Source organism: Pelophylax lessonae, assembly GCF_965119305.1.
Source record: "Pelophylax lessonae genome assembly, chromosome: 11".
NCBI lineage: Eukaryota > Metazoa > Chordata > Amphibia > Anura > Ranidae > Pelophylax > Pelophylax lessonae.
In genome coordinates this window covers 235,317,483-235,330,101 of record NC_138778.1, presented here as the reverse complement: position 1 = coordinate 235,330,101, position 12,619 = coordinate 235,317,483, and the positions used below count along the sequence as shown (strand labels likewise).

Sequence of the window (12,619 nt, the reverse complement as noted above, 5' to 3'; positions counted from 1 at the left end):
CCCCTTCCTGTCCCGTCAGGTGGATGCTCCCTCCTTCCCGTCCCGTCAGGTGGATGCTCCCCCCTTCCCGTCAGGTTGTTGCTCCCTCCTTCCCGTCAGGTTGTTGCTCCCTCCTTCCCGTCCCGTCAGGTTGTTGCTCCCTCCTTCCCGTCCCATCAGGTTGTTGCTCCCTCCTTCCCGTCCCGTCAGGTTGTTGCTCCCTCCTTCCCGTCCCGTCAGGTTGCTTCTCCCTCCTTCCCGTCCCGTCAGGTTGCTTCTCCCTCCTTCCCGTCCCGTCAGGTTGTTGCTCCCTCTTTCCCGTCCCGTCAGGTTGCTGCTCCCTCCTTCCCGTCCCGTCAGGTTGCTGCTCCCTCTTTCCCGTCCCGTCAGGTTGCTGCTCCCTCTTTCCCGTCCCGTCAGGTTGTTGCTCCCTCTTTCCCGTCCCGTCAGGTTGTTGCTCCCTCTTTCCCGTCCCGTCAGGTTGTTGCTCCCTCTTTCCCGTCCCGTCAGGTTGTTGCTCCCTCTTTCCCGTCCCGTCAGGTTGTTGCTCCCTCTTTCCCGTCCCGTCAGGTTGTTGCTCCCTCTTTCCCGTCCCGTCAGGTTGTTTCTCCCTCTTTCCCGTCCCGTCAGGTTGTTTCTCCCTCTTTCCCGTCCCGTCAGGTTGTTGCTCCCTCTTTCCCGTCCTGTCAGGTTGTTGCTCCCTCTTTCCCGTCCCGTCAGGTTGTTGCTCCCTCTTTCCCGTCCCGTCAGGTTGTTGCTCCCTCTTTCCCGTCCCGTCAGGTTGCTTCTCCCTCCTTCCCGTCCCGTCAGGTTGCTGCTCCCTCTTTCCCGTCCCGTCAGGTTGCTGCTCCCTCTTTCCCGTCCCGTCAGGTTGTTTCTCCCTCTTTCCCGTCCCGTCAGGTTGCTGCTCCCTCTTTCCCGTCCCGTCAGGTTGCTGCTCCCTCTTTCCCGTCCCGTCAGGTTGCTGCTCCCTCTTTCCCGTCCCGTCAGGTTGTTGCTCCCTCTTTCCCGTCCCGTCAGGTTGATGCTTCCTGTCCTGTGACTCTGTGCTTTGTGTTGTGTGACTAACCCCCATGTACGCTGAGGTCTCACAGTGGAGGTGGTGGTTGCACCCTCCATGAGGTTCTGGCATTGGCTGAATTCTTAGTGAATCCCCCCCATACCGGTGACAAGTGCTTGCAGCTTTTTGCACAACCTTGGCAATGGAGCGGCTGATGGCTTTTTTTTTTTTTCCCCCAGTAACCTTTGTAGTGAGCATGATAGAGCTGGATTGTGCAAAAGCTTCTTCTAAGACCCAGCTGTGCTGTATACTGTGTGCCTTTCCTTGTGTGTGCGCCTTCTATCTGAGCCCCCTTCTACCACAGGGACCCTATACATGTCTGTAGTTCTGTTATGTGAAGGGAGATCTCCTTATATCTTATCATGAGGGGACCCTATGCAGGTCTATAGCCTTTAGTTTTGTTATTTGATGGGGGATCCGCCTTCTATATTACAATGCTAATTCCAAAACAGTTGGGCCCCGTGTAAAATCTCTGTAAAAACAGAATGCAACGATCTGTAAGTCTCATAAAACCCGGATTTTATTCACACTAGAAAACGAAAACATATTAAATATTTAAACTGAGAAAATGAACTATTTGAAGAAAAAAAACGGTGATTGTGGAATTGATGGCAGCAACACGTCTCCGAGAAGTGGGGACGGGGTAAGTGGTACAAGGAAGAACATTTTGTTACCGATAAGGTTAATTAGCAACAGGTTAGTAACATGATTGGGTATAAAAAGAGCATCTTAGAGAGTCAGAGTGTCCGAGAAGTAAAGATGGGCCGAGGTTCACCAATCTGTGAAAAGCTGCCTTTGAATATTGTCCAACAAGTCCTCAATATTAAATTGCAAAGACTTTAAATATATCTTCACCTACAGTACAAAATATCATCAAATGATTCAGAGAATGTGGAGAAATCTCTGTGTGACGGGACAAGGCAGAAACCAAGTATTGGGTGGCGGTGATCTTTGGGCCCTCAGACAGCACTGCATTAAATGCAGACATGATTGTGTGATTGACATCACTGCATGGGCTCAGGAATACTTCCACCAATCGCTGTCTATGAACACCGCTTGCCGTGCCATCCAGAAATACAGGGTAAAGCTCAATTGTGCAAAGAAGAAGCCAGATCTGAGCATGAACCAGAAACACAGCCGTCTTCTCTGGGCCAAAGCTCATTATAAATGGTCTGTTGCAAAGTGGAAAATTGTTCTTTGGGCCAAAGCTAATTTAAAATGGTTTGTTGCAAAGTAGAAAACAGTTCTGAGGTCAGAAGAATCAAACTTTGACATTCTTTTTGGCAACCATGGGCGCCATGTTCTCCAAACTAAAGAGGAGAGGGACCTTCTGGCCTGTTATCAGTGCTCATTTGAGAAGCCAGCATTCATGTGTATGGAATGGAAAGCTTGTACACCTGGAAAGGTACCATCAATGCTGAAAGATATATCCAGGTGTTAGAGCACCATATGCTCCCATCCAGACCACATCATTTTCAGGGAAGACTTTGCAGATTTCAGCGGGACAGTGCTAAACCGCTTATCTATGTAACAGCATGGCTTCCTAATAGAAGCGTCCGGGAGGTTCACTGGCTGCCTGCAGTCCAGACCTTTCACCTATTGAAGAAAGAATACGACAAAGGCCCAGGACTGTTTTTGTGAAAACGTACCTCTCCCAAAACTCCAGCAACTAGTCTCAGTTCCCAGACCTTTACAGAGTGATGGGAAAAGAAGAGGCAAGGCTACACCGAGCTAAATATGGCCCCGCCCCAACTTTTTTGAGACGTGTTGCTGCCATCAATGTCACAATGACCTGATTTTTTTTTTTTCCTTCAAATGGTCATTTTTTTCAGTTTTAACATTTGATATGTTTTTTTCTATTGTGAATAAAATTTGGGATTATGAGATTTGCAGATCATTGCGTTCTGTAGAAATTTAGATTTTACACGGCGCTCCGACTGTTTTGGAACTAGGTTTATATAGTACCCTATACAGGTGTAAAGTCTGTAGTCTGTTATATGATGGGAGGTCCTCCTTATAATCAGAGGGATCTGAGATTTCTGGAGATTATTCATCAGGACACGTTGCGTGTTTTCTCTCGGAGGAGGGTGTGGAGTGGAGATGTCCCGGCAGTGGATTGTAGCTGGGATGGCGGGGGATGTGTAAGGGGGGGGGGGTGTCCTGTGACAGCACAGTGCTCATGTAGTGTGGAGTGGAGATGTCCCGGCAGTGGAGCGTAGCTGGGATGGCGGGGGGGTGTGTCCTGTGACAGTGCAGTGCTCATGTAGTGTGGAGTGGAGATGTCCCGGCAGTGGATCGTAGCTGGGATGGCGGGGGATGTGTAGGGGGTGTGTCCTGTGACAGCACAGTGCTCATGTAGTGTGGAGTGGAGATGTCCCGGCAGTGGATCGTAGCTGGGATGGCGGGGGATGTGTAAGGGGGGGTGTCCTGTGACAGCACAGTGCTCATGTAGTGTGGAGTGGAGATGTCCCGGCAGTGGATCGTAGCTGGGATGGCGGGGGATGTGTAGGGGGTGTGTCCTGTGACAGCGCAGTACTCATGTAGTGTGGAGTGGAGATGTCCCGGCAGTGGAGCGTAGCTGGGATGGCGGGGGATGTGTAAGGGGGGGGGGTGTCCTGTGACAGCACAGTGCTCATGTAGTGTGGAGTGGAGATGTCCCGGCAGTGGAGCGTAGCTGGGATGGCGAGGGAAGTGTAGGGGGGGTGTGTCCTGTGACAGTGCAGTGCTCATGTAGTGTGGAGTGGAGATGTCCCGGCAGTGGAGCGTAGCTGGGATGGCGGGGGTGTGTGTCCTGTGACAGTGCAGTGCTCATGTACTCATGTATGTGGTAGGTGTACACAGGCTCTGACCCTTTATCTTCTGTGTGTCTCCGCAGTCACGCCCGGTTACGCTGCCTCTGTACCTGCAATAGGTGTACGTTCTGCCTGTGTCAGAATCTGCTCCACTCTGACCTCGTCCAGGCCGTAAAGAACAAACTCTTCACCGCCGTTGTTAACAGGTCTTTTATTTTATTCTCTGCCTGCACACGGCGCTCTAACACTAACGCATGTGATATATACATTTCCCTAACACACTAATGTCAGGATACTTGTGTGGTTCACAGTGCTGACAATCTAATACACTAATATACTTCATAATACTTATTACAGAGAGCCGTGTATGTGACATTCTGCAGCCTGGGGTTAGAGGGCAGGAATGTATGTTTATATACGCTCTGTACAGGTGTATATGCTATGGATGGTTAGATACGCTCTGTACAGGTGTATATGCTATGGATGGTTAGATACGCTCTGTACAGGTGTATATGCTATGGATGGTTAGATACGCTCTGTACAGGTGTATATGCTATGGATGGTTAGATACGCTCTGTACAGGTGTATATGCTATGGATGGTTAGATACGCTCTGTACAGGTGTATATGCTATGGATGGTTAGATACGCTCTGTACAGGTGTATATGCTATGGATGGTTATATGTAGGACGTTCTTTCTCTGTGTGGGAATACAGAACATCCTTTCTGTAATGGACATCCAGAGATAGAAGTCCTCTCTGTACATTACATGACTTGTCTGATTATCAGTGTATATATGAAGGGCTTGGGGGTTTATCTGAGCATTGAGGGGAAGGTATTTCCCGGCACACAGCTGTCTTCCTGGCAGGGATCACATTGAAGGGCGGTTCTCCAGCGTGTAATGTATGGAAATGTAAAGCTCTTCTCGTGTGTCTGGTGAACAGAATCTCTTGTTATAGAAACATATAGAACTTGTGTGTGTGTTTCTGTTCTTTGAAAGTCCCAGGAATTCAATGACTGTTGGGTTATACGGTCACCTACAGGAGAACACTGGCAAAAAGACAGCGACCAGCCTGGTATAGTCCCTCCCACTGTCCTGGGGGGATGGATGCCTTTAGTCTAATAAAGTTTTTAAAAAAAAATCAAGATTCTTTACTTGGTGCTTGAGCTGAGTTCTATATGTATCTGAATCGGCGTACCCTCAATGGAAGCTTTGGAAGGTGTTCCTGGACTAGACAGCCAATCGCAGGTATTGCCTGGAATGTGACCTTTGGGCACCGGGCACTGAATTGCGTCACTTTCCAAACCTGAGTGTTCAGGTAAAGGTGAGCCGCGAAGAACCTTTCAGGTCCAGAGCTGTAACCTAACCTCAGATGTGACCCTGTCTGTGAGGACTCACCATATTAGTAGGCCACGTGGGCACCGTTTTCAGTTCCCAGTTTTTTGTTGGTTTACCTAAGACAGTGGTAATGTTAAGGGACTGAGCGCTGATTTCATCTGCTAGGTAGAGTGCTCCATGCTGTTCCTTGCAGCCGGCGTTAAAGAAGTTCTTTCCTGCCATTCTCAGGTGGTCTGTTCTCCCTGTCTACAGTGATCTGGTGACCTCTGGCCTCCTGAACCTCTCCTGTTACCAGCAGCTGGTTTGGCCTTTGTACCATGAACTAGAGCTTTGTAGTTCAACACATCAGGTTCAAGATGCACAAGGAGCAGTCATGCTGTACCGCTTCCCACCAGCTCATAATCTAATAGCGGTTCCGGGGCTGGCTGCCGTGCACCCACTGAAGGGCCTCAAAATTTTTCCCTTTGCTTGAGTCCCTTCCATCCTAGCACTCTTTTGTTTTAGCTCTATCAAATGTAGCCCCCCAAGGACCACCAAGACCTTTCTGATGCACCCCCTGTTCCCATACATCTTTTGTGGGGACAGGGAAACTCCTGAGAAGGTTGTTCACACCTTCCTAACGGCAGCCCCATATCTGTTGAAGAAGACCTTTGTAAGACTGGAGCCTTTCCCGGTATGGATTCAGCCTTATTCCATCCTAACAAGGTGCTGACAGTCCCTGTGGGTAGTGCACCCGTGTTTAGGGACATGCATGGAGAAATGACTGGAGTTTCAAGGATTTTGATTTCTCCGGCAGGTCTGCCTTGTTACCTGTCTTGGCTGTGAGGCTAGAGTCTGATAACCTTCGACTGGACTAAAGCCTAGTACACACGTAACGAATATCTGCCGACTGGTCGTCCATCTTTTGTCCAGAGTTGTGTTTTGTTGGTTGGAATGTGCTCTAGACTGCACTGGACTTTTGTCGACCGACCGAATTATACTTCAGAAGTGATGTCATGTGTTGGTTTGCTTTCTTTGTGTTCTTTCTTCTCTGAGCATGCCCAGTCTCGCTCCTAAGATTTTTCCCTGTCGAAATCTGTACTGACTGCACGAAAATCGGACATGTTTTGACGGTGGACAAAAATTTTATAGTCTCCACACCAGATTTTTTTTGGCCGAAAAGTCGGAGTCACTTGTCGGAAGCATCATACTAACAAGCCGAAAATCGGCGGATCGGTCGTCGGACGAAAATTCCCTGCCGATTTTCGACGCGTGTGTACGAGGCTTAAGGCTATGGGAAGGGACCTGGTCGCCTTCCAAGCTGATTTCCTGCTTCTGAATCACATGGAGATTATGCCTTAAGTTACTGCATGGATGAGGTGCTGGATATATTTCATCTCATTTCCCGTATGAGTATCCTGTTAGTAAACATGCAGAGGACTCATTGTGGGACAGTATCTCTTTGGAGCCGCTTTGGACACCCTCATTAAGGAGGTCATCTGAGCTAAAATAACTCCTCTTTCCCGGCAGAAGAAACCAATGCCTTGGATCGTGAATGTTCATCCACTCATCAGGGGCTGCAAAGAGTTAATTTTGATACTTCAGACCTCAACCGCCAGAGCTAAACCTAGGCCAGGCACCCAGTTTAACCACAAACCTTGGGCTTCCAGACCCCCCCAAACCTGCATAAAAGCTCTCTTCTTAATGAAGGGGAGCGTCCACTTTCTCACAGTGGGGAGATGTCTGTTGGCCTTTGAGGATATCTGAACAGTCAGCATCTCATATACTTTACAAAAAGTCAAAAGGAGACACAAGTGCCCAGCCGCCCGCGCATAGTATAGTTTTTATTGAAGACATGAAACAAAACTTTAATAGTGGATGCACTCACATCATTCTGGATGGTTCAGGGCATGTACAATAGCTGATTCCTTTCTGCTCTCCTGGATGACCCCTTCAAGCTTGTACAGAGCTCGATCGCTGCTCTTAATGCACCCGATGGTGGGACCCAAGTCCTAGCCGAGGCTCTGGCGTTCTCGGCCAACTGTGCCTGCGCCCGACCAGCCTGCACAGTCGCCACTGCGCATGAACACCACGGCCCTGCTTGGAAGACTGCAGGTGGCGGGGAGTGAAGGACAGAGCAACAGTACACACCCACATCTGTTGCTATGACAACACATTTCAGAGGCTTGGCCTCCTTCAGGTCACGCCCACACCAATAACCAACCTCATATCTGCAGTAACCCCTCCTATGCCCTTCTTAAAGCGGAGTTCTGGCCACAAAATTGACATAATCGATTTTGGGCCATCCGCTTGCTCTTGGTCGCCTGAAAAATAAATGGATAGTTACAATTTTTTTTTTGTTGTTTACTTACCTTGTTATTGAAGGAAAATCTACTCCCCTTTCTTCCACTTCCTCCCTCTGCGGCCGCGGCCCGCGCTGTCCCTTCCTCTTTGCATTGATTCCTGGGAGCTGAACGTCATCGCTCCCAGGAATCAATGCGCCTGCACCGGCCCCGCTTGTCACTTCCGGTGCGGGCACCTCATTCCCTGCTAAACAGCTTCTGGGCATGCCCAGAAGCTGTGGAGGGATGACACGCCCGCACCGGAAGTGACGAGAGGGGCCGGTGCAGGCGCATTCTGGGAGACGAGGACACGTAAGAGGTCACAGAAGAGGACGCGCCGGCTTCAGCTGCCCACATCCGAGATGGCAGCGCTGGAGAAGAAATTTTCTAGGTAAGTATTTCTTCTAAAAGGTAAGTGCGACCCGGGACAGTACAGAGGCTATCCATTATGGAATCTACTAGCCCTGTATGTTTAGATAAAATTCACCCCCGAGGCCGGAACTCCGCTTTAAAGGGACAATACCAGGAGAAGTTCAAAAAAATTAATTTTACAATAATCATAATAAAAAGGTTAAAATTATTATCTTTTGGGTAATAGTTCTATGTGTGAAGGCAAAAAAAAGGGGGGGTTATAGATAAAACAATTAACTTTAAATGAGAGTATTGACCTCTATTTCTTCGTTTAGCCCCACAGGGGACATGGAATTCAATGTAAAAATCCAAAATGTTTCTCGCCTACAAAGCCATGAGAACCTCTCCTCTTCAGGGAGGGACATGGGTGTGGCCTCAATGCCAAACCTTCCGTACTACCTCCCATGTACCTCACTAAAAAGCTGAGGCACACTTTTATGTTTGTCCTTTTTTTGCTCTGTGTAGCGACGATGTTCACCAAACCTGGTACGGATGGCCCGAACCAACCGTCCTCCACACATAGAGCAAACCACATGGGCACCTCAATCTGTAAGCTACAAATTGAGTACTACAACAGATGAACTGCTGGATTTTAAAGGACTGTCCATCCTTCAGGAAAAACATCTTTTTCCCCATGGTTCCATAAACGCACAGGCCTTACATCTACTTAGTTTGCATTTGTAAGATCCTGACGTGTTCAGGAACATAGGGATATCTTTGACCCGTCGGTGTGTTTATCCTTGATTCTACTTGGTGCCACCATGCTCTTAACATTATTAGCTCGTCTGAAGACAACCTTAGGCCTCTTTGGGAGTATTCGGCTGAAAGCAGAATCCTGTTTCAAAATATGCCAATGTTTCTGGATGGCCTTCTTAATGGCCCAGTGTTGGTCATTGAACCCAGTGAAAAACATTATATCATGAGGGCCTTTGACCAACATGTTGGACCTTGTATTCTCACAGCCATCCCTATAACGATCCCTGGCCTTCTGGATATGCTCTCTTTGATACCCTTTTTCCATAAACTTTTCCATTAAAACTTCTGCCTGGGACAAGTATTCTATGGTATCTGTGCAATTCACGTTTCATCCTTTCATGTTAAGGCGCACTCTACAAAATCTGCAAGTTCTTCTTGGGCTTATTGGCCTCAAGCAGCTGTTTCCCAGGTTTGCAAGGCTTCTTCTTTGTCCTTTTATTTACATGTTCCCTGAGCTCAACCAGGTGGATGCCCTGGGCCACCTGATACCAGCTTCGAGTGTAAGATCCTTCGGGTAGAGGTCCAGGCCTCCTCTGATTCCAGCTTTGGGTGGAAGGTCCTTCAGGTAGAGGTCCAGGCCTCCTCTGATACCAGCTTTGGGTATAAGGTCCTTCTTTCAGGTGGATATCCAGGCCTCCTCTGATACCAGCTTTGGGTATAAGGTCCTTCAGGTGGATGTCCAGGCCTCCTCTGATACCAGCTTTGGGTATAAGGTCCTTCAGGTAGAGGTCCAGGCCTCCTCTGATACCAGCTTTGGGTATAAGGTCCTTCCTTCAGGTGGATGTCCAGGCTTCCTCTGATACCAGCTTTGGGTATAAGGTCCTTCAGGTAGAGGTCCAGGCCTCCTCTGATACCAGCTTTGGGTATAAGGTCCTTCCTTCAGGTGGATGTCCAGGCCTCCTCTGATTCCAGCTTTGGGTGGAAGATCTTTGGCTGCAAGCAGTCCCCAGTTCTTTTGTTTTGCTGGGGTGCCTGTTAGCATTTTGTTGTTGTTTCCCACCCCTCAGTTGCACTGCTTTTGGGACTCCCAGCAGGCTCTGAATTTCTTTGTTCCTCAATGAACAATGAAAATAGGATTATTATTCTTACTGTAAACTCCATTTCTCATAGTTCATTGGGGAACAATGGTCCCTCTGCTCTGTGTCTTGATCATGCTTTTCTACCCAACTGAAGCATGCTGGGAGTAGGGATTATACCAAGCTGATCATTGTATTTTTGGCTTGCCAATGTCCAAATCCTCATGTAGGCGACAGTATAACCCAACAGTTATTGGATTTCTGTGTCCCTAAGTGAACTACAGCAAATGGATTTTATGGTAAGTTCAAAGATCCTATTTTGAGTTTGTCCTGCAGTTTAGAAGAGCTCCACTTATAATTAAATAGAATCCTCCTTCTTGGCTTGGATACTCCGCCTAACAGACCTGGGGAGGTCCTGCTCACACCATTCTACTCTGTGCTCACAATGTGATTACAGGAGCAGGAGGGTAATAAATCATATAGGAGCTGCAAATGTGGGGCAGATAGATCTGGGGTGGGGGTGGGGTGTAGGCACCTGCTCAGAAAGTTTATACTTACAGACTGTCTCCATCCTAAACCGTTTGTGTTGGATGGATTGTGTATGGGTTAGAACCCCTAATTCCCTGGATTCCCCCCTCCGTTCCTGTTATGATGTCCTATAAACAGGCATGAAGTGAGCAGGTTCCCTCCACCCATGTTAGTTCCCGTCAGTATTGCACACATGGAGAACCCCAATCCCCACCCCCACTCCCACTTCCTGTGCTGCTCACATCTCCTCAATGCTTTGTTGCCCAAGAATCCTCTGCTCCACCTTTGTTCAGTTCCTATGTCTCTCTTCTCTCCCGGCAGGTGTTCCCTTCAGTTTGTCTGGGCAACTGTCACTGTCCTACTGCTGCACCACGTCTCCCCTCTAACGTTCAACTAACCGTCCCTTCCCCAATCCCCTCCAACCCCCACCTTTCCCAAACCTCTCCAACCCCCACCTTTCCCAATCCTTGTCTGCCTGCTATATGATCAATGCTGATGTCACAACTGCTCTTGCTTTGTGATTGGTTCCCCCAGTCCCTGTCAGGGAGCCGCTGGTTTTGACTTGTATTGAAGGTGCATATTCTAGGTCATCCTATTTGCTGCCTCTAGCAGGCATGTGTATGTGTGTCCTGTGTAATCGGCAATTAATGAAGGAAGGGTGGGGGTGACAGCCCTGGAACCTGTACCTTCTAAAACAGGTCAGGAACAGCATTCCTTTCTTCTGTCCTGACAGATGCCCTCCTATAGTCTGATCAAGATTGCGGGCACAAGGTCTGCCTGGTGTTTGTATCACCACCTCACATTGTACTGCATAATAATCACTATAATAGCTGACACAGAGGGCGCCTTGGGGCCAGTCATTCTGTATTATTCACCATGCTCCAGGAGGTGGAGACAATGCCCTCACAATGCTGTACAAGGTGCCACCCCTCAGATCTGTGCCTATATTCTGCAGGGCTCAGGGTTTCCACTGACACTCAAGTCCCTACAGAAATCCACTTTATTCATCATATTTTATGATTGAAGTCTGAATAGATAGTGTCATGTCCCTGCAGGTCACTGCTGGGTATTATCCTTGTGTTAGGACTTTATCCTTGTGTTAGGACTTTATCCTTGTGTTAGGACTTTATCCTTGTGTTAGGTCCTTTAGCCTCGTGTTAGGTCCTTTAGCCTCGTGTTGGGACTTTAGCCTTGTGTTAGGGCTTTAGCCTTGTGTTAGGGCTTTAGCCTTGTGTTAGGGCTTTAGCCTTGTGTTAGGGCTTTAGCCTTGTGTTAGGGCTTTAGCCTCGTGTTAGGACTTTAGCCTCGTGTTAGGGCTTTAGCCTCGAGTTAGGGCTTTAGCCTCGTGTTAGGTCTTTATGCTCGTATTAAATCTATATCCTCCCGTTGGATCTTTAGCCTTGTGTTGGGTCTATAGCCTCATGTTAGGTCTTTAGCCTCGTGTTAGGTCCTTTAGCCTCGAGTTAGGGCTTTAGCCTTGAGTTAGGTCTTTAGCATCGTGTTTGGTCTATATCCTCGTGTTAGCTCTTTATCCCCGTATTTGGTCTATATCCCCATATTTGGTCTATATCCTCGTGTTTGGTCTATATCCTCGTGTTTGGTCTATATCCTCGTGTTTGGTCTATATCCTCGTGTTTGGTCTATATCCTCGTGTTTGGTCTATATCCTCGTGTTTGGTCTATATCCTCGTGTTTGGTCTATATCCTCGTATTTAGTCTATATCCTTTTGTTTAGTCTATATCCTCGTGCTTGGTCTATATCCCCGTGTTTGGTCTTTATCCTCGTGTTTGGTCTTTATCCTCGTGTTTGGTCTTTATCCTCGTGTTTGGTCTATAGCCTCGTGTTTGGTCTTTATCCTCGTGTTTGGTCTATATCCTCGTGTTTTGGTCTATATCCTTGTGTTTGGTCTATATCCTTGTGTTTGGTCTATATCCCCGTGTTTTGGTCTATATCCCCGTGTTTTGGTCTATATCCCCGTGTTTTGGTCTATATCCCCGTGTTTTTGGTCTATATCCCCGTGTTTTTGGTCTATATCCCCGTGTTTGGTCTATATCCTCGTATTTGGTCTATATCCTTGTGTTAGGTCTTTAGACTATTCTGCAGTATGGTACAGTCCTCAGGCAGTAGTCAGTCTGTAGAGTGTAATGGTCAGCTGTGACTGTTCTGTACTTGTAATAGAATTTAGCTGTGCATGAAATAATTAATTCCCCCTACTGACCGCATCTACCCCTCCTGGTTTTTGGAGTTTAATTTGGAGGTTTGCTGACATAGTGGAGCACAGATTGGTAGTTCTTCTATAGGGTTGGCTGTGTTGTGAGGTTTGGATTTTCTGGGCCTGCGTTCCTAGTGGTATCGGGAGTACAGTGAGCTATAGATTATTCTCTATATACATACAGGCTGCATACTGTAAATTGCCCT

The 12,619-nt window shown here is 48.0% G+C and overlaps 1 protein-coding gene across 3 annotated transcripts in view; it reads left to right on the top strand.

Annotated features, from left to right (window-relative positions):
- Positions 1 to 12,619, top strand: part of RHOT1 (ras homolog family member T1) — a 45,983-nt gene that overhangs the window by 29,142 nt on the left and 4,222 nt on the right. For 2 of the 3 annotated variants that reach the window (XM_082271787.1, XM_082271786.1), the window contains exon 19: positions 3,915 to 4,037. The exons of the other annotated variant lie outside the window; for it this stretch is intronic. In XM_082271787.1, coding sequence (XP_082127913.1) covers positions 3,915 to 4,037 — 123 coding nt within the window. The remainder of the gene's footprint in view (positions 1 to 3,914; positions 4,038 to 12,619) is intronic. 3 annotated transcript variants of the gene reach the window in all.